The sequence below is a fragment of the Corvus moneduloides genome, chromosome 2 (genome assembly GCF_009650955.1).
Source record: "Corvus moneduloides isolate bCorMon1 chromosome 2, bCorMon1.pri, whole genome shotgun sequence".
Taxonomy (NCBI): Eukaryota; Metazoa; Chordata; class Aves; order Passeriformes; family Corvidae; genus Corvus; species Corvus moneduloides.
The window spans coordinates 115,154,515-115,173,585 of NC_045477.1; the positions used below are offsets into that span (position 1 = coordinate 115,154,515).

The 19,071-nt window shown below is 38.9% G+C and overlaps 1 protein-coding gene across 6 annotated transcripts in view; it reads left to right on the forward strand.

Moving 5' to 3' along the window:
- SYTL5 (synaptotagmin like 5) overlaps positions 1–19,071 on the forward strand; it is an 83,639-nt gene that overhangs the window by 23,840 nt on the left and 40,728 nt on the right. For 5 of the 6 annotated variants that reach the window (XM_032100909.1, XM_032100912.1, XM_032100913.1 and 2 more), the window contains 2 exons: positions 2,148–2,646; positions 11,794–12,009. In XM_032100909.1, the coding sequence (XP_031956800.1) occupies positions 2,528–2,646; positions 11,794–12,009 (335 nt within the window). In that variant the 5' untranslated portion in view covers positions 2,148–2,527. The remainder of the gene's footprint in view (positions 1–2,147; positions 2,647–11,793; positions 12,010–19,071) is intronic. The other variant, XM_032100914.1, reaches the window with a different exon arrangement.

The window sequence follows — 19,071 nt, forward strand, 5'->3', positions numbered from 1 at the left end:
GCTGCTTTTTAGACTCACGTTGGTGGGGTTTACATCTTGCTAATATTGAGTATGAGATCATTAAACAGGCTGCCATCCTGGTTCTTTAGGAGAATACTGCTGCTAATTTACAATGTATTTTAATCTACACAGAGCTGGTTGAACATATAAACAGGTGAAATTGTATTTCTTGACAGTTGCCAGATCCCTCTGTTAGGTGATAAGGACAGTTAAAATCCACAAGATTTTTGTAATTGATGGGACTGAAGGATAAATTTCGAGGAACGTTCAGTAGAAAATAGAAAGAGCCACACAAACCATTGTGAATAGAATTCAACTTCAGGTAATTATAGTAATTCTACAAGAATAGATTCTACTACAAGTATACTTCTGTTAATGTGGGTAACATGAATGTAAGTTACGTCTATCTGTCCATCTGGTGAACTTCATAATGCTCTGCAGTATTCTCTATACTGCAGACTCTGACATAGTTTCTGTTGTCTTTACAAACAAGACTGTAAGAATTTCTAGTCTAGATTCACATAGTTCCCCATAATTCAGTTGTCAGCATGAGATACCAGAATGTTTTTGAATAGACCACTGTGGTTTAGGATTTCTTGCCTGTAAGAAACTAAATGGAACAATTTTTCATCTGATTTATGTCTGCACAGGAGTGTGTAGCACTCTCTGAAATTTTGTCTGACTTATCTGACAGTTTGTGGTCTCATCACTCTTACCGGCGCTTAGTTCTGCTCTGGGGTCTGTGTATTTGACCCTCCAGGTGGCAAATGAAATAACCAGATTCCCAACTGTGGCTTTAGAAATTTTGGATGTCATATGTGCCTCCCTGCATTGAGAGAAAAATCTCCCAGGACATTCAAGGATCAGCAACACACTTAGTCAAAGGGAAAATTTGAGGATTTTGTATGTTCTGGTACGAGTACTAATCCCTTTAGAGTTAAAAGAAAAGCTGAAAAGAAATGGCCAGATGTCAAGTTAACCTTAGGAAGCAGTTTTTATCTTCCCTGAAATCCCACTATCAGGATGTCTCACAAGGTAGAGTATTCTTGACATCCTGCTTGTCATACCACTGCACTGTGGTTCTGCAAGAACCCTGCTTACCTGTACCACATCATCAAGACAATAATGGTGCTGTCAGAGACCATTTTAAACACCTTTGTTTTTCTAAATGTCTAGTTTTTTCATTCAATCTTTCCCCTTTACCTCTTGGCTTTGCATTTCCAATAAAACCTGGTGTTTTTTTCCCGCTAAAAATACGAAATGCATGGGAGAAAAATGTTTTGTGTCACCTGTGCTACCCCGGCAAGGCAATCGGCAAACAGAAATTTGGAGCACCTTGACCAGAAAAGCAATGACTCTGTGAGATCTGTGCTGATGCCCCATGCTCCCCAGTCTGATGATGTTAGGATCTGCTTGGGTTGAAAGTACTGTTTTAATCAGGTATTTTTCTAGGCAGTTCAAGGAAGAACTTGACCTTCTTGATAGTAACAAAGAAGAGTTCCTGTCTGTGTTGGATTTCTTCCTTTTGCTTACAAGTAACTCAATCTTATGGTATGAATAGAAACACCTTCCTCAAGAACTTAAGAACAAATTTAATGGTCCAGCATTGGGAGGTTTGTTGGGTTTTTTTTTGTTTTTTTTTTTTGGGGGGGGGGAGGGGGGGTGGGGTTTTTTTTTTCTATTAAAATAAATGCAGACAATAAAAAATTTTTTTTTCCATGTGTGTTTTTATTACTTTGCTGTTGCATGTCTAAGGTAGCTATCTAACCAAAACCATAGTTGTCTATGGTTTGCTTGTTTCCCAATTTTCAGTGATAAGAAGTTCATAGTTGGCAACCCTGACTTGTATTTCTGCCTTGAATTAACTTGTGTGCTTCAGTTTGTGTATCACCTTCCTGTCCCATTTCCTGATAAAAGTGACACTGAGAATTGGATCTGTATTGCAGAAACAATGAGATTTTTTACTCTTCTACTAGAAAAAAACACCAAACTTTATGCCAGTTGTGTATAAGTTGCCCCTGAGGTAACCTGGTAAGCCTGCAGGCCATTCTTCAGTGGCTTCCAAACCTTTACTAGATTTAGCCTTTGTCAAAGCAGACTCTGATGGTAATTTCAAAATCACCCAGACTTTTTTTTTTGACTTTCAGGGAGTTTGATATAAATACACCCAGAGATTTTGTGGCTCCAAACTACAATTATTCAGGAAGCTGATTCTGCAGCTGTGATGGATGCCATCTGAAGGCCTGCAGTGAGCATCAGCCAGGACCCAAGGGCATTCAATAACCAGGAAAATGACTGCCTTTCTCGAGGAAGAAACAAAGGACAAATGTTTATTTCTTGTGTAGCTGGAAGGAAAAGCAATACAATCTTGACACACAGTTAATTTAAAGAAGCATTTTTCAAAATACCTCTTGACTGCTTGGATCCTGTAACTCTGACACAAACGTGTCTTTGGACTTGTGCAAATAAATCATTGGAAGAATTGATTGGGTAAAGTGATCACTGGCAGAGTGACTGTTGAAGGATCATGACAAAGCACTTGGAGATCATCAATTTGTCATTTTTGTTGGAACATGAGAGGGAAACAATATTGGGAGTATTGAAGAGAGATGAGTACTTGAAAAAAGTTGAAGATAAAAGAATAAGGTAACTCTTTTTGTTATTGCTTTTAAAAATACAGCTGGTACATATTTTTGTGGTACCCAGTGAGGGTTTTCTATATGCCTCACACGAGGATGAGTGTTGGGAGATAACACAGTTATTCATAAATTCAAGTGAAGTGTGTTAAAAAGAAAATTGTTTGCTAGTGTGGTTCTCTGTAAACAAAAATCATGTCCATTGCTTCAAGACAAAAGTGTAAGGAAGATAACAAATGCAAAAATATGCAGCAGTCACTTTTAAATTTCAGATTCTGTAGATTTAGTCCAGTTTGGCTGAATCTCCCCCTGTGGATGGAAAGCTTTAGTAGGGCTCTTGAACTCTCTTCCTCTGGGAGGAGCTGCACACAGGGTCTGCCTTCAGAGCTGACTACAGGGGAGAAGTTTGGAAGGTGTCAGAGGGAAGGAGATTTGGTATCTGACTCTGTTCAGGACTCCCTACAGCATGGGACAAATGCAAGGTGGTGTCCTTCTTCTTTCTGTTGTGGTGCTTACAGATTAGGGAGGAGGGACTCTTCATTTTTCAAATGACTTAGATTTACTAATAAATAAAATTTAAAATCTCAGGTATTTTTCTCAAAAGTCGCTGTTTGGAGAAGTAGAGTCTCAGGGTATTAATAGAGTCCATGTGTTCTTTTTCTATTCAGAAAAGTAAAAACCAAAGTTCAGAGAACAATGTGTGGAGGCAGGCTGAGTCAGCAGTTTTAGAAGGCTCAGTTTGAGTTAGTTCAGCTAAGTATCAGCTCTGCAAAGGTTCCTGCGCTTTTCCAGGATGGTTTTGCTGTTTCCTTTCACTTCCCCCCACTGCCCTTTTAAACTGTCATACAGTTCTGGTTCTGAGAAAGAAGCTTGGTGTGGATGGATGCAGCACTCGGTGGTGGCGAGGCTGCTGAGTATAATGGATGATAGAGGGAAAATTTCCTGTCCTTGCTGGTTTCTGTCCATGAATTCCAATGCCAGACCGCATTGTTCTTCCCTTGGATTTTCTAAAAACATTTTAGACATTGCTCAAAGACATTGTAGACATTGCAAAGATGTATGTTCAGCACCTGCTGAGGCTTCTACTGTGCAAAACTATTATTTGGAAATCTATGCAGAATTAGCCACAGGTTTTGGAAGCTTTTTGCCTTCAACTGAAGCAAGTCTAAGTGCAATGTTGGTGTGCAGCCCATTTACCTGAGGGAACACAGTGGCTCATCTGAAAGGAGGAGGTGAAAACTGGCTGCTTCTGCTGCTGCCAGACTGGAAGGAAAGGTGTTTCTTTAAGGTGGTGTGGGCAAATGAATCATTTTGCCTTCTTAGTGGTTTGTGAGATGAAGAAGAAAACAGATGGAGCACTGTTTGTTCCAGGCACTCGGCTCTATTTAGTAATAAGATAAAAATTTTTAATTAAGTATTTTGATTTTCTGAGGTGGTGGCCTTGGAAATGTGTGATGTGCCAATAGTCACCTGTCAAAGTCATCAGTATGGAGCGTATCAGACCACTGGCTTCCTAAAGCCCCAGAAGGCTTTCCTTTCTACTATTGTCATTTCTCGGTCTCAAATGCAAAGCTGAAACTCCTGAGGTTTTGTGGGGTTTTGTTTGTGGGGTTTTTTGTTGTTGTTTTTTTTGTTTTTTGGTTTTTTGGTTTTTGTTTGGTTAGTTTGGGGTTTTTTTTGTTGCTGTTTTTTATTAACATGATGTCTTAACCCCCCAAAATTTTCTGCTTTTTATGGCATTGCTGGAATTCACTCTGCCAAACCTGCTGAGTCTGGGAACTTGAGGCACTTCTGGAGGGTACAGTTCAGTGAAGTCACAGGTGGTATTGGCTTATCAGTATTTTGGTAAAAATGTAAGAAGCACCCTAAGAAGATGCTCAAAATCAAGTTAATCTGAAATATAATGCTGACTAGAATAACTAATTATGAACTATGGCGCTTATGCATACTTCTAGCACCGTGTATGAACCAATTGGCTTCAAATTTATTGTCACTAGACCATACTTTGCCTGATAGCAGTGGAATGAAAGATTTCCAGGATATAAAAAATATAAAGAATTGGATGGTTAACTGCTTCCTAGGAGACTTTTAAATTTTTCTTTCTCAGTACAACTTGTCAAGGATCTGTAATCATGGCTTATAAGCATACTCCAGAGGAACATGTGTTGTCTTCAAAATTCCTTTTGGTACAATCTGTTATGTACTTTATTGAAGCACTTTGCAAAAGAGCAAGTCCTTTTGTATTTATTTTCAAGGCATTTTCCACTCTGGGAAGATGTTTACTTGTACATTCTACTGAAGAATTTTTATTATCCTGTTCTACTCTTTCTGAATCTATCTTGGTAATTGTTTTTTTTTCTCTTCCTATTAGTTTTCAAAAGCCATTTTAACTTAAAGAGGCCTTTCTATTCATTGTGAAGGTAATGGTAAATCTAGGAGGATGTTCTAATAACGAAATTGTTAAGGTTGTTTTTAATATCACTGCTCATACTCGTGTTCTGGAGTGCAGGTGGTTCTTCTTGTATTTTTGTTTAATGCACAATTATTTCACCCACATGAGAGAGAAACAGAGGGCAGCAAGTTCTTTTTCTGGAGTCTGGTTTTGGTAATGCAAACAATCAACCTCCTTCGTAAAGATTGCTGTTTATGTTCTTAACTCTAAGTGTGCATCTAGCATGACTGGAAGTTTCAATTGAATATTGATTTGAAGTTGTTAATAGATTACTTGTGCAAATAACCTACAGTGTTCTAAACATTGCTTTATGATGCTTTTGATGTCAGTTGAATTACCATCAGGATTTATTCAATTTCTAAGAATATTTGAGTAAAATCATTAATTCTTACCTTAACTATTTTCTTAAGTTTAAAAATACAAAGTTCCTTTCCATTCTTTACAGAGCAAAGCTATGAATGCCATGCTTTTAGAGGAGACATCAGAGTAATAATTGCTGTACTGAGAAAGCACAGAATGAGCTTGCCAGTTTTGTCCAAGGAAAAGGCTTTAATGGGTTGCTTGAACCTCTCCCTCAGCATTTAGGTTGCCAGAAGTTGTGTAAGAATTTCACCAGCCCCAGATCTGTATTGACGAGGAAAGTTAGGATTCCTGTCTTTTCATCTGACTAAAATGGCATCTCCTTACCAGTCCAAAGAGATCCATGGAAGCAATTCAGGGTATTAATACAGGAGAAATTGTTTGCATGGATACCACCATGTGGTAGCTACAGGCAAGTGCTTTAGAAAAAAAGACGGACTTTGAGGACTGGGAATGGGAACTGACTCCTCTGCTGAATATACATTTGGCCAAATTTATAAGCACAATGGTTGTAGGATAGCATACATAGTTTGGTGCATGGTCTGTGTTTTTGCAAAACTTCCTATAAATATTTGAAGGAGAGAGCCCTCGTGTTAAAGCGCATTGGCCATCTGTACCTGTATGGGAAGTTGCCAAGTTCCTGTCTGGCAGCTCAGCCATTTGTGAGGTGTATTTAACACAGTTTAACACCTTGTTATTCTTTGAATCAGAGACTATTCCACCAAGAGTAGTTACTGTTGCCAGCACTCTAAGGGTAGAGGTGCCTGTTTTGTTGTCTTGTGTTCTTTGAGAGCCATGATCCTCCGGTGGTGAAAGAACTTCTGATGGTGACTAATTCTCGTATGCTGAGTGCAGTCTATTTTATTGAAGACTAGTAAGAAACCAACAGGGGATTTGTTTTGGATTTTTTTTGGTCCCTTTTTTTGTTTGTTTTTTTTAAATCTTAGTAACCATTTTTGAGAGGATGAGTGAATGAGTTACCCAGAAAAAGTTTCATCTATGGAAGTTCATCATCATTATGATATCCAGTATAATTTCAGTTCCCATGCCTCCTTTCCTTTTTTTCACCGGGCTCTATTCTGCTATTCCTTATGCCAGATCTCTTTTTCTTTGCAACTGCATTCTTTGCTTGTTTCCTTGCATTGTCACCAATGTAACTCCATACCTGGCTGTTCTTAACACAGTTTTTATCAGGTTGATCTGTTACATTAACAAAATATGAAAACCCGTGCTTATTAAAAATACTTCAGGTACTTAGATTTTACAATGCAAGGAGATCTCAATGGAAGCTGGTAATTTCCCAATTCTTTTTGTGAATTCTCAACAATATTTACTATTTTTTTCTGCATACTGTGCCAGACAGTGAAGGCAATCTGTCTGAATTTGGAGAAGGTATTGAGAATCAGTCTGGAAAGGAACTTGCCTTTCTCCTATTCCAGAAGTAAGTTGATACCAGTTCCTGCACAGAAAAAATCTCTAGTATCTGAGTTAATGGCTGCACAGATTCAGCAGAAGAATGTTTCTATGAATCTCTGCAAGAGTAACTTTTTTTTTTCTGCTAAATTCTTTAATTTTAGTTGATTGAGGGAGTGGGAGGATTGCCCTTTTTTATTTTTAATTCAATTTTTTATGATTCTTTGAACTCTGGCAATTTAGAATGTCAAAATAAAATTAGTTATCCTTGGATTATGCTGCTCTACATCTTCAGAGGAAAACAGGTTTTGAAATGGGGAGGAAGAAGATCCAGGAGAAATTTGAAAATCAAACTCAGGAATTATGTATGCTATTACATTCAACAGTTTTGGGTTTTTTTTTAATGGAGAGAAGATGAGGTAGAAAAAATTTCAAAATAAAAAGTTTTCTAAAATCCTACTGAATTGGAAAAAAGCATCCAAACCAGTCAGTTTGGTATTAAAAGAAAAAGTTACCTAAATTAAAGCAAGTGGATAATGGCTACAGAGTTAAAGGAAATAATGGCATTCATTTAAGTGAATGGCTCGGGTAGTGAATGTCTTGCCTCTTGCAGCAGAATAGCCATTTTACTTTTGGGGAATAAATGTTCTCTGGGGTAAAGTTTACTTTTAATAAAAAATGGATCTTTTAAGGCTTCTCATTGCTTCCTCCTTGCAGCATTATAGGGGTTTGAGAATATTTCATCTCTGGAGGCTGCATTGTGCAGCACTTTTGCCTCATAGCTCTTCATCTGTAGGGAAGAACCTGACTTTTTTAGGGATTCCTGTGCGTTTGGTAGCTGATGGGCAACTGTGCCAAGAGCTATGAATTCTGGAGTTGGTTTATTTGGTCAGGGGGTTTTGGTTTTTTTCCTGCTGTGATATTTTACATGGGCCTTTTAGGCCACCTTTGGGAGGGCTCAGGTTAATTGGCTCAGTGTTACCTGGAATACTGGTTACAACAGAACTCTTCCCCAATGTGCTTAACATATTTTCTCAGACAGTAGAGGGCTCTCAATATAAATTCATAGTTTAGAAAAATGGCTACGTATTCTATTAGCCTTGGCAGAATCAAATTTATTGTTAATAGCTATCTTTTATCAAACAGCCATTGTAATAGAAGGTTTAGAAACTTCAGAGAATTATAGGATTCTTTTTCTCCAAAAGCCTATTAAATTGGATTCTGCTGAGTTTTATTTTCTCTTTCATATTACTAGGAGAAGATTGATAAAGATTAATTCTTGTTTAATGTTTACGATTAAGCATATCTAACTCAGTCTTTAAATGTATTGCTTTAAAATTATGGAGAGTGCAAATGTTAGACTTGCAAAAGGATGTTTATAATTGGTATAAGGGTATTTATAATCCAGCTGGTTCCTGCCTTGGGAAATAAATGTAGTGGTAAGTCAGTGCAGCTACAGGCTGTACCTGTTACCCCTTTTCAGTACAGTGTAACCAGTGCAGCTCAGCTGTGCTTGTTTAGGGACTGCTACAATGATGGATTTTTTCTGATAACTCACCCACCTCCTCCTGATCTTCCTAGCCCTTGAGACACCTAATCTTTTATTTTCTTAAGATATGAATATATTTGTTGCAGTCAATCAGTAGTTCAGCTCAACAAATAATATAGGGGATCTCTAATGAAAGTTCATATCCAGTGTATCTGTCCATGTACTCTTTGCTTGCTTTTTAATTTTTCTCTTTTATTTGTTTAATTGAGTGGATAAACAGTGGGTTGATATATTTTCTCTCGGTTCCCTGGAAGTCATCAAAAGCAATTTGCATTCAAAAATAAGAAAACAAACACTTCTTGGAATTTACACTGTTAGCAGATCAGCTATCACCTGATAAGAATTTTGGATTGTGTATTGCATAAGCAGTGGGAAATGCTGTTGCAATCACCACTACTGGATAGTGGGAATAATGCCTTTTTAATGTCAAAAGAATATTGATAAGCTTTTCAAAATGTGGATCTCTAAGCAAGTTGGTTTTTTTTAAATGTTTCTTGGTTTGGGCTGATAGAGATTTCCTAATTTTAAATTGGAACTATTTAAAACAGATTTTGTGCCCAATAATACTTCTAACTAAGCACAAAATGGCCTAAAAGTTACGGTGGGGATGGGGAGAAGGATGGAGCAGAAGAAGTTCAGTGGAAGTTGTGTTTCACCATTGGACACCTGGATGCAGTCCGCAGGGCACAGTGATAATTGCCAAAAAGATGGCAACTGCCAATCTGCCAATAACTGCCTGTCAAGTTCCTGAAATGCAATGGGTCATGATTGATTTAAATTTTTCAAGTAAAAATAAGCCACTGGAAATAAATTTGTTATGAAAAAATGAGCCTTTGCTAGTGCATAGTATTCTAACCATTGTGAGATTTGAAGTTTAACAATATTCAGCTTCTGAGTTACCCTGACATTTAGGCAAGGATCAGGTGTTTGGTTTGCATGCAGACACTCAAGTGCCAAAAGAAACTGGAAATGAATTATTTGTGCCTCTTTACTTTTTTGGTATGTGATTGACCAAATCTTTTCAAACCTGAATAAAAAATGAAAGTACAATTGTCTCCCAAAGACTCTCTGTTGAACATTCATTGGCAGTTCTGCTGTATAAAAAGTCACAGTTTTGACAGGAGGCCATGAAAAACATGAGGTAGAGAGAGAATGACCAATGATCAAGTAAAGAAGTGGTGGTCCAGTTTGGCCATCAAATTAGGTGAGATTGACAGGAGAACATTGTAATTGGGAAAATGGAGGCTAAAGGAAGGCTAGGAGAGGTGTGGACCTGCTGCTGGATAGAAGAGAGGACCTAGTGACAAAGCATGCGGAAAAGGCCAAGGTGCACAACACCTTCTTGGCCTCAGTCCTTACAGGTCAGACAGGTCCTCAGGAATCCCAGCTCCTGAGGTCATTGTGAAAGTGCAGGGCAAGGTGAATCGGACTTTCCTTTCGAAGATTGAAAGTGCTGCAATCCCTCTCACTGTGTGAAAGCACAATCAATCTTAACAAATGTCCCTAATGTCAGCTGGTACTTGAAGTGGCCCTGTAGCACAGCACTTTATCTCTGACAAATTCCCATTGCTGGTGGGGTGACAGTAAATCATCAAGCATTTGTGAGTGTTTGATGTTTGGTGAGATGTGAGTGACCATAAACACGGTGGTAATTAGAGGACCTAAAGGTGTATTTGTTATTCAAGTGGATAGATGTCGTGTCTCTTTTGAAAATTGTGGGAGCTAGACCATTCTGGTGGTGGGGTTGCCTCTAGTTCTCAGTCCAGAAGAAGCAGATGAGTTCTCTTTTAATGTTTGAAGGCAGACTCGCTTGGAAGGGAGATCCAAGGCAAAAATAGAGATCATCTCCCTTCCCTGTGCCCAGTGGCAACACCCAGCACTGCTGGCAGTGTTCACAGCGCATTTGGAGCTGGCTGACTCACAGAAGGAAATGGACACATGCCTGGAACAAAAAGCATCTCTGCAGGAAGCAGGGAGATGTAAGATGCAATCAATAAACTGCAAGAACAGTTAGCAAAGTACCAAGAAAGCTCGTGAAGCCTGGACAGACTTTTGAAGGCCCGGGCATGAGAGAAAGGTTTTTTGGATTGGATGTGAGAGAAGGGCCTAAGGCTGGATGAAGCACTCACTTTTGGATAAAGGCCAGCAGAGGAAAACCCTTGACTGGGATTTGAAGATGCTGCCTGGAGGTGTTGGACATGCCCTTTTTCTAAAGCTGTCAGAGGCTGAGCATCCACAGGTCAGGTGGCTGCAGAGCAGCTGCTGTTCATGGCATCCCAGTGGGAAGCAAAAGGCTGGCCAACCTTTTAGCAAGGCAGTGTATCCATAAATAACCTAATTCTGTCAGAGCTGACTCCCTGGTGGCCCAAGCAGTGTTTCTGGTCTCCTTTACTGGGCTGCAACGTGCAATCATTTATTTGTTTTATCTTCCATGTGTTATTCTTCTGACACGTTTTTACTGATCTTTAGGTGAAGGTGGCAGCAGGTTTTTTAAATCCACCTTAAAGCATCTATGTGTGTGCAGAGATTATGATTTCAGTGAGCTGGAGTGCTTCATGACTGAGGGACTTTGGGGGCTCCTGGCTGATGGTGGGCATGAAAGACAGCATAGGGAAGGGTGGGTAATGGAGACCCAGGCATGTAAATCTTGAAGAACTTGTAAACATGTAAATCTTGAGCAGCCACTGAGCTTAGTTACATCTCACGGTTATTTTCTTGTTAAGGACCCAACTCATGTGCCATTGAAACTGCAGACTTCAAAATTACGTATTAAACACAAGTATTTTTATTCTGTAGAGTCAGTGGTAGAACTGGTAAGATCTGCAAGTCACACTATTTAAACTGGCATTCTTCTTTTTTATTTTGATTGAGGCATCACAGCATGACACCATTACCTATTTAGATATTTTGGTTTGGGCTCTTTTAAGGCTTTGAATAACTGGTGCAGAATTGCATGTGTACTCCTAACTAACTCTGCACTGGCATATTATTAAATGCACACTAATTGCAGGAAAGATTTTCTTCTTTTCCTTCTGTGGATGTGCTGATAGTTCTGAGTTGCTGTTAACCTGGGCTCAGCATGACTAGAATTATTGATGAGGGACAAGCAAAGATTGTTTATCAATCGTCCAGAACTGCTCAGCATCTGCAGTTTCTTATAGTGATCTACCAGATTTTCCTCTTGACTGCATGTCTGACAGCTGGAGGATAGATTTATTCTGTGTCATGTGTGTGTAAAGAAATACAGCAAATACAACAACAACAACAAAAAGTACTCACTCATATCTTGTATTTTTAGCACAAAATGTTAATCTGTTAAAAATTTCTTACAGATCATCGAGTTGAATCTCCAAATTAAAAGACTTTATTTTTTTTACTTCTAGGAAATTGAAAAATGAGCTTCTGGAAGTGAGAAGGAAAGGTGGAAACAGCCACTCTCAACAGGACAACAGCAGGGTCTGTTTTCGCTGCCAGAAAAGCCTGGGCTTGATCTTTGACAGGGGAGACCTGTGCCAGACCTGCAAACTCCGGGTCTGCAGCACGTGTCGCGTGGTGGGCGCTGACGGGCACTGGAGGTGCTCGGTGTGTGCCAAGATTGCGTAAGTTGGGCAGTTTCCACAACCACTTCTGGAGGTTACAGCCGTGTCAGGGATTCTGGGCTGCTGCTACCATTGTACATCCCCTCAGCACAAAAGTGCAGGCATAGAATACACAAGGGGAGAGGCTTGTCTGGGGGTTTTATTTCACAGTTCCAAGCCAGTTTCAACTAGCTTGTTTCCCAAAGACTTGGTGTATACTTGGAAAAATAATTCACTTGATTAGTTTGGTAATATGGGATTTTTTAGCTTGACTTGGTGAGATAACCAGGAAGGAAGGGAGGAATGTGTTGGGCAGCAAAACTCAGTTATGTATCCTGATGCAAGGATTGGATGATACAAGAAAGATGATAAAAATATAATTGAAGGGATATTTTTTTTTACAGACCATCAAACTAATGAGATCAGAAAGGGAAGGCTTTTTGTAAATTGTTTCAGGGAGTGAACCCAAATTGCTAGCTAAGTCAAGCCTTTGGCTACCTAGACAGTGAAAAATTAATACAGCAAAAAATTAATACAGCAGGACATAAATTTTAGGGTTTGTGTCTTCTATCTTTACCTTTAGAAGTCTGCATCAATTTTTAAGTAGATGTCTTAACCTCTTCTGCAGGCACATCCAAAGGACAGTGTCTCACCTCTTCAGAGGAAAAATGTTCAAGTGTTTGATTTGTGAAATGATTTTAATTTGGTGAGGGCCTGGCTGAGCTCCTTGTATTTTGCCTCAGGCGGTTCCTGAGATGATGTCAGTGTTGTGCCTTTCAGAAGTGATGGGGTGCAGGTGAGATGACAGCACTGAGAACAGCAAACACAATCCTACACTTTAAAAATGAAGAAAAGAACAAGAGGTTTGTTGACCCTGCCACACTACCTCTAATTTCTCTAAAAACATTGAAACAAATGATAGCTGTGTTGTTTGAAAGCCGAGACAAGGTGACAGGATGATGAGTAAGAGCAGGCTCAAGAACAAATAATGTCAAAACCAATTTAATTTCCATCTTTGATAGGGTGACAGAGGAGGACTTGTTGATGTCTTATAACTTGGCTGAAGATAACCTTTTGATACTTTCTCTTGTTCCATATTAATAGGCTGACAAATCAGGGTAGCTGTGCCCTGGAATAAATTCTGCCAGTGTGATTGCAGACCTGCCTGGAAAATTATAAAGCCCTGTTTTCAGTGAGGTTACAGACATTTCACTGTTGAAAAATCTCAAGAAAAGGAAGCCAAAAAAACCCCCAAACACACAAACAAACCCAAAAAAGCACCACATGTACAAACAATAAAAAACTTTTAAAAAACCCCAGCGATATAGAGCAGAATATTTCCTGGCTTATTATTGTTAAATATTTTAGTTAAGGGCCTTGATGCAACAGATGAGTTTGCCAGTTACACCTGCAGGAGACAAAAAAACTGAGAGGAGCTCCAGGCATGCTGAAGGACAGGATTAGGTTTCAAAGTGATGATTAGAATTTAGAGAAGTGGTTTAAAGGTAAAGCAAGTGATGGCTCCCTATGGGCATCTGGAAGTACTGCATTTGGGGAAAAAAAGCAGCTGCAGAAACATAAAATGAGGATAAAGCCAGCTTATGCAGCTGTTCCTTAGGAAGGGATCTGGGTATTGTACTGCATAAAAGCTGAACATGAACCAACAGAATTTTCCACTGCAGAAAAATTGAGCATCACACAATGAGGTACAAGCCAAATTATGGCCTGCAAAATACATGCTAAAATCCTATTTTATGTAGAGTACCTGCCCATTTCCGTGTATCACAATTCATATCAGCCACCTGGAGAAAGTTCAGCAGAAAATAATGAAGTTTAGCACACAGGATGTCCAGAGCAATGGAAGGAGTCACAAGTGTTTGGCCTAGGCAAGAGAAACTGAAAACACCTGAGCTTTAAATCTACAGAAAGCCACTTACAGGCTGTTCTATGACCTCTCTTTGGGTAAGAGAAGTAATGTGATACTTAAATTGCAGTGAAAGGATATAGGTTAGATAGTATGAATACTAACATAACTTGGAAGGGTTGCAGAATGTTGGTTTAAAACAGGTTGGATCAACCTCTCTTGGGGATGATGACATCAATAAAGATGGTCCTGGGGCTGAAAGATGGGTGAGGCAAATTCTCAAAACATGGTCTCTGCTTCTCCTGATAGTGCTGCAATTCTGTGTGCCAAGCAGTGGTCTTAGCAAACACCTTGACAATTCATTCTGGTTGAAACTCCCCTTTAGGTTGTTACAAACCATGGTGTAATTTGCTTGCAAAGTGCTAAACCTTGCAAGTGCTGAAGTTCTGCCCATGTTGAGTATCTTTATGAAATTGAAAGCTCTCTCTCTCCTTTCTTTTTGTTCATTTGCAATGTTTCTGCAAGACTATATGACAGTTAATGACATGTGAAATGTCTTTCACATTGCTGTGAGTACACCAAGAGATGATCTCTTGTGTGGGCAGTATGGAGATGGAAGTTTGGGAAAGGCATTTCAGTTACATCATTTTGCATAGTTCTCCTTTAAATTATTTCAGTTCAGCTTTTCTCCCAAGTGAGAAATGCAGGGGGAATCAGGATTTTTAGGCTTTTTTGAATTACAGTTGATGGAGGAGCTGATTAAGTTAATGCAAATAGGGCCTTTGACAAGATAAAAAGGCAAAAGGCAAGAAAAAGAAAATAATCCAGTGTTAAGAGATATTTATGCTTTACAAATACCAAACAAAAGGCAGGAGTGGAAAAATCTTTTAGCTCTGTGGCACTGATCTGCATACAGTGTTTGTGTCTGTCAAATTGGACTGTTTTACCATGATACTGGCTTTCCAAAAAGTGTTGGAAAACTTTAATGTTTGTCCCTCTTTTTGCAGCCTTGATTATGTTGATATCTGTGTAGACTCTAGCCCCTGCTGAGCTGTTCCATTGGCAGGACAGGGTTATACTGTTCTTACGATGTGTATGTCTGTTGTCATACAGACTGTGGCACCCTTAAAAGTCAGGGAGAAGTGTTTATGGCCTTTGTGAACTCTTAACAGTTTTGCTGCTGTACTAGTTCATGGCTGTGCTCCCCAAATTGTACTCAAGAGTGTCTTTTAAGTGCTATTTAAGGTGATGGTCATAGTGTACAAGCCCTCTTACATAGCCAGGAGTTACATCTGCAGGAATATGTCCAGAAGTTCTTCAGGACTGTTGGAAAACCTAATTAGTACATCTGATGTCAGAGAAGAAGATCTGGTACTGGGTGGGGAGTGTGTTCATTCACAGAGAAAAGTACTGCAGAAATTACTGCAGAAATCCCTTGAATTACACAGATAATCCAAAATGGTTGCTGAAACAACTTGTGTCAATAAAAGGAATTTAGGTAATATCAGTCAGCTTCTGCCTGTTGCTTCATTTAATACATTTTGACCTTTCTTTCCCTCTGAGATTTTGAGTCCTGCCTATCCAGTCCTAACACTGGAGTTTGGGATACCTGTAGTACAGTGAAAGGGCATTTTGTTGCTTTAACATTTACGGTGGATTTATGTCCAGCTACCAAGTTAAAAAAAAAAAAAAAGAGACAGCAAACTGCAAGCATGCTGACTTTTGTTTGATAAACAGTAATTTTAAGGTGCTAGTTTTATAAATATATGGTAAAGCACAATATTATTATCTGAATAAATTAAAATAAACCCCAAACACAACATAGTAACATGGTGGTGGCTGTAGGGGTGAGATGCCAGTTCATTTAATAATAGAGTCTCTTTGTTCATCTGTCAATCAGAACATCATCTGGCAACAAGAGAATATGACTTCTATAAAATAATAGAGCATTTCATCTGCCATTTCTCCAGAGACAGACTTACCTGAAAAACAGCTTATGATGATGGGGAAGCTCATGACAATACATTAATTACATTCTGAAGGGCTTTCAAAAAATGAGATTTAGTGAAGTTGAGGAAAGACTTTTGAATGTGAAGAGTGAGAGAGGCTCATCAGTATTTTTAAGTGTAACAAACAGGTTTCTATGTAAGTTGTCTTACAATTTACAGTTACTGTCAAGGATATCTCCCTTGAATGTCCCTAAAGAGAAAATTACTCAGTTGGATTTTGCCCTACATGGGTGTTATTACTAGCTGAAATACAAAGTCTTAAGATAAAGCATTTACAGGTCAAGAAGGATTAGAGCTAAGTCTTCAGCCAAATTCTTAGTTCTACAGCTAAGATCAGAGAACAGGACAGTCCTTATCCATGTGATTGTGTTTGATAGTTGTGTTGTTGCACCATTTAATGAGATAAATCAAGCCTGTATGTAGTGATGCACTCGAAGGAGGAAGCTTTCTGCTCCATTCCCTGCATACAAGGAACAGAGGTCATCAGGAGTTTTCAAACATGGGTGTTAAAAGAGAAACTTTCCATTAAAATCTCTTTTTTTCCTCCTGCATCTTCCTAAATTATGATCAGTTTGTGTTTTAAATTTGGCAGACAAAATGATCAATAGATTGAGGGAAATAAAGTTCTTCCCGCAGTCCTCTGACGGGCATGTTTCACACCTTGATATTGTCTGTATTTCTTATTGCAAGTGTGTCTAGGTATCTGAGAGCACTGCCTTTGATATATCAAGTGCCTAGGTAGCCCAAGCTATTACAGCAGAAAAAAACAGTAATGGGAAATTTGTCTTCATCTTTGAAATAATTATGCTGTCTTAACATGTCATGAAAATTCATCAGTATCTCTTAGTAACATTTATTCCCATTAGGAACCTAAAAATAGAGGCATTTCCAATGTTTTAGTATGCAAATGCTTTTCAAATTTCTTATAATTTTATTTTAGTAACTTCTAGGCAAGTTTGCCTTCTTTTCACTGGGTCAAAAATTTGTGTTTGATAGCCTCCCAGCATGATAAAACTTAGAGTGGAATTAATTTATATTACAGAAACTACTCTGCAGAACTGAATACATACAAAGATGAGGGTATATGCTTTGGTATGTTCAAACATGGGCTGCATTTTAGCCAACCTTTGGTTTTGCCATTTTTTCCCACATTTTCTTCTTGATGATGAAGTAAAATAACTTGATGAAGAGGGGATGGAAAGGAAGGAAGGCTGAATCTCCTGCCTCTGCTTTGGATGTAAGTTAGACAGGATGATCAAATGGAGATGAAACTGTTTTACCAATGTGGGGCTTTGCCCTAAAGAAATAATTGAAAGTGAAAATTGGGACTTTCCATCTTAAATGGATTTTTTTATTATTGAGCATTTAACTGTGAAGTGCCTTGCAAAGGTGAGAGTGGAAAATCTGACTTTTTGCCAGGGGCAGGCCATAGGTTATGTTGTGTTTTTAAACTGAGCAGCAGGTCATTAAAGTTAATTTGTTTAGTAGGAGATCACAGAGGGGGAAGAAGCACAGGAACAAAGCCTGCTCCCTCTCACATGATGGTGTGAGGTGGATCAGTAATTAACGTAGAAGGACTTTAGCAGATACCTAAAGTATTTGGTACTAAACTGCTTGAATGTGAATTTTCCGAGCTGTTCTGAGCATAGGAAAGAGCAATCATGCAAAAATTGCTGTGATAATTTTTAACACTGTTTTCCTTCTTTTTAAAGCTACTGACTTCAGCATCTGTTGAACATCTTGGAAGTCCAGTTTAAATGCTGTTTTGGTAGAAATCATACATATTAACATTATGAACAACATCAAACTGAGAAAGTAAAGAAAATGCATGCATTTATCATGATATGCAGTCAATATGGACCTTGGGCCCATTTTGTAAACAACAAAACAACAAAAACAAACCTGCAAGCACTGACTCAGTGTACTGTTGAGTAAAGCCCTTGTTTCTTTTCACCTGAAACAGTTATTTAGACAGAAAGGGTTCATTTAAATCCTGTGTCTGAAATAGTGCATTTTTCTTCTATCTCAGTAGGAAAGAGACTCCCCTTGTCATAATTGCGTGAAAACAACATTATTATTAAAAGGCTGTTTAGGTCTTGCTCTTCATTTTTTGATTCAGAATGTCAAATGCAATTATGAAATTCAAACTTCAAGTCAGAGACTTAGGCAATCATTTGATCTGAAGTAATTTCTATTTATGTGTAGAACAAAAATTATCTTAATAGGTACTCCTGACATGTATGAGTGATTAAGATAACATGAACACTAGTCTTTGTGTGAGTTGTTCAGTATGCATGAAAAAAACACCCAATAGTAATGCACTAGAAATTCAAAGCTGCAAATCTTGGGGGTGTTCACCTTATTTCATTAGAAAGTGATATTTTTGTAGAAATGATCTATTGGGTAAGGCCATTTCTGCAAAAAAAAGGTCTGCCAGCTGAAGTCAGGATCTCAAGACAGGCAGTAACACTGAGGAAAATAAGGATGAAGGTCTGAAGTGAGGGTTGAGGCCTCTTGTTTCATGCAGCACTCACAATGGCTGGATGTCAGTGCCTGTTGCTTTTTCCCTTTCACTGTGGACAAACAGAGCTGGCCAGAGAGGTGAAGCACCTGAATAAAGCAAGGCAATACTCCCTCTCTTTGCCATGCTTTGTGCCTCAGTTGAGGGAGTTGTCTGTGTTTTACCTCAGACCTCATCCTTCTGGTGAAGGCAGAGCAGAATGGGTGTGAGCATCTCCAAAGTAGCCCTGCTGAGGAGTTGGCACCTCATTGATAATGCAGACATTAATAATATTAGTCTAATGAAGAAGGTGGGCAGTTCAGTTTGTCATCATTACCTGAACGGGCACACAGTTCAGCTCTGTCAGTGTAGTGACTGTCACAGTCCTTTGCCTGCTCAGCCCTGAAGAAGGGATTTGCACCCTCCTCTTTCTTTGGGGTCCAATTTGTGTTTGCCAGCAATGTCCTGGAACTTCCTCAGCTGAGCAAGAGGGCACAAGCTGTGTGATTTGGGGCTATTTGATTGTGGTAGGTTACAGGTGGCAGAGAGAAATTAGTAAGAGAAGTAGATTGCTTAGTTATCCTTTGTCAGAAGATAAAGGGATCAATTGTTTTTGCCCAAATAAACTAATCTATCCCTTCCCTGCACAGCTGATGTGTGAAGAAGATGAGTATCAGGTCAGTACAGGGATGGCAAGAGGAAGGGAAAGA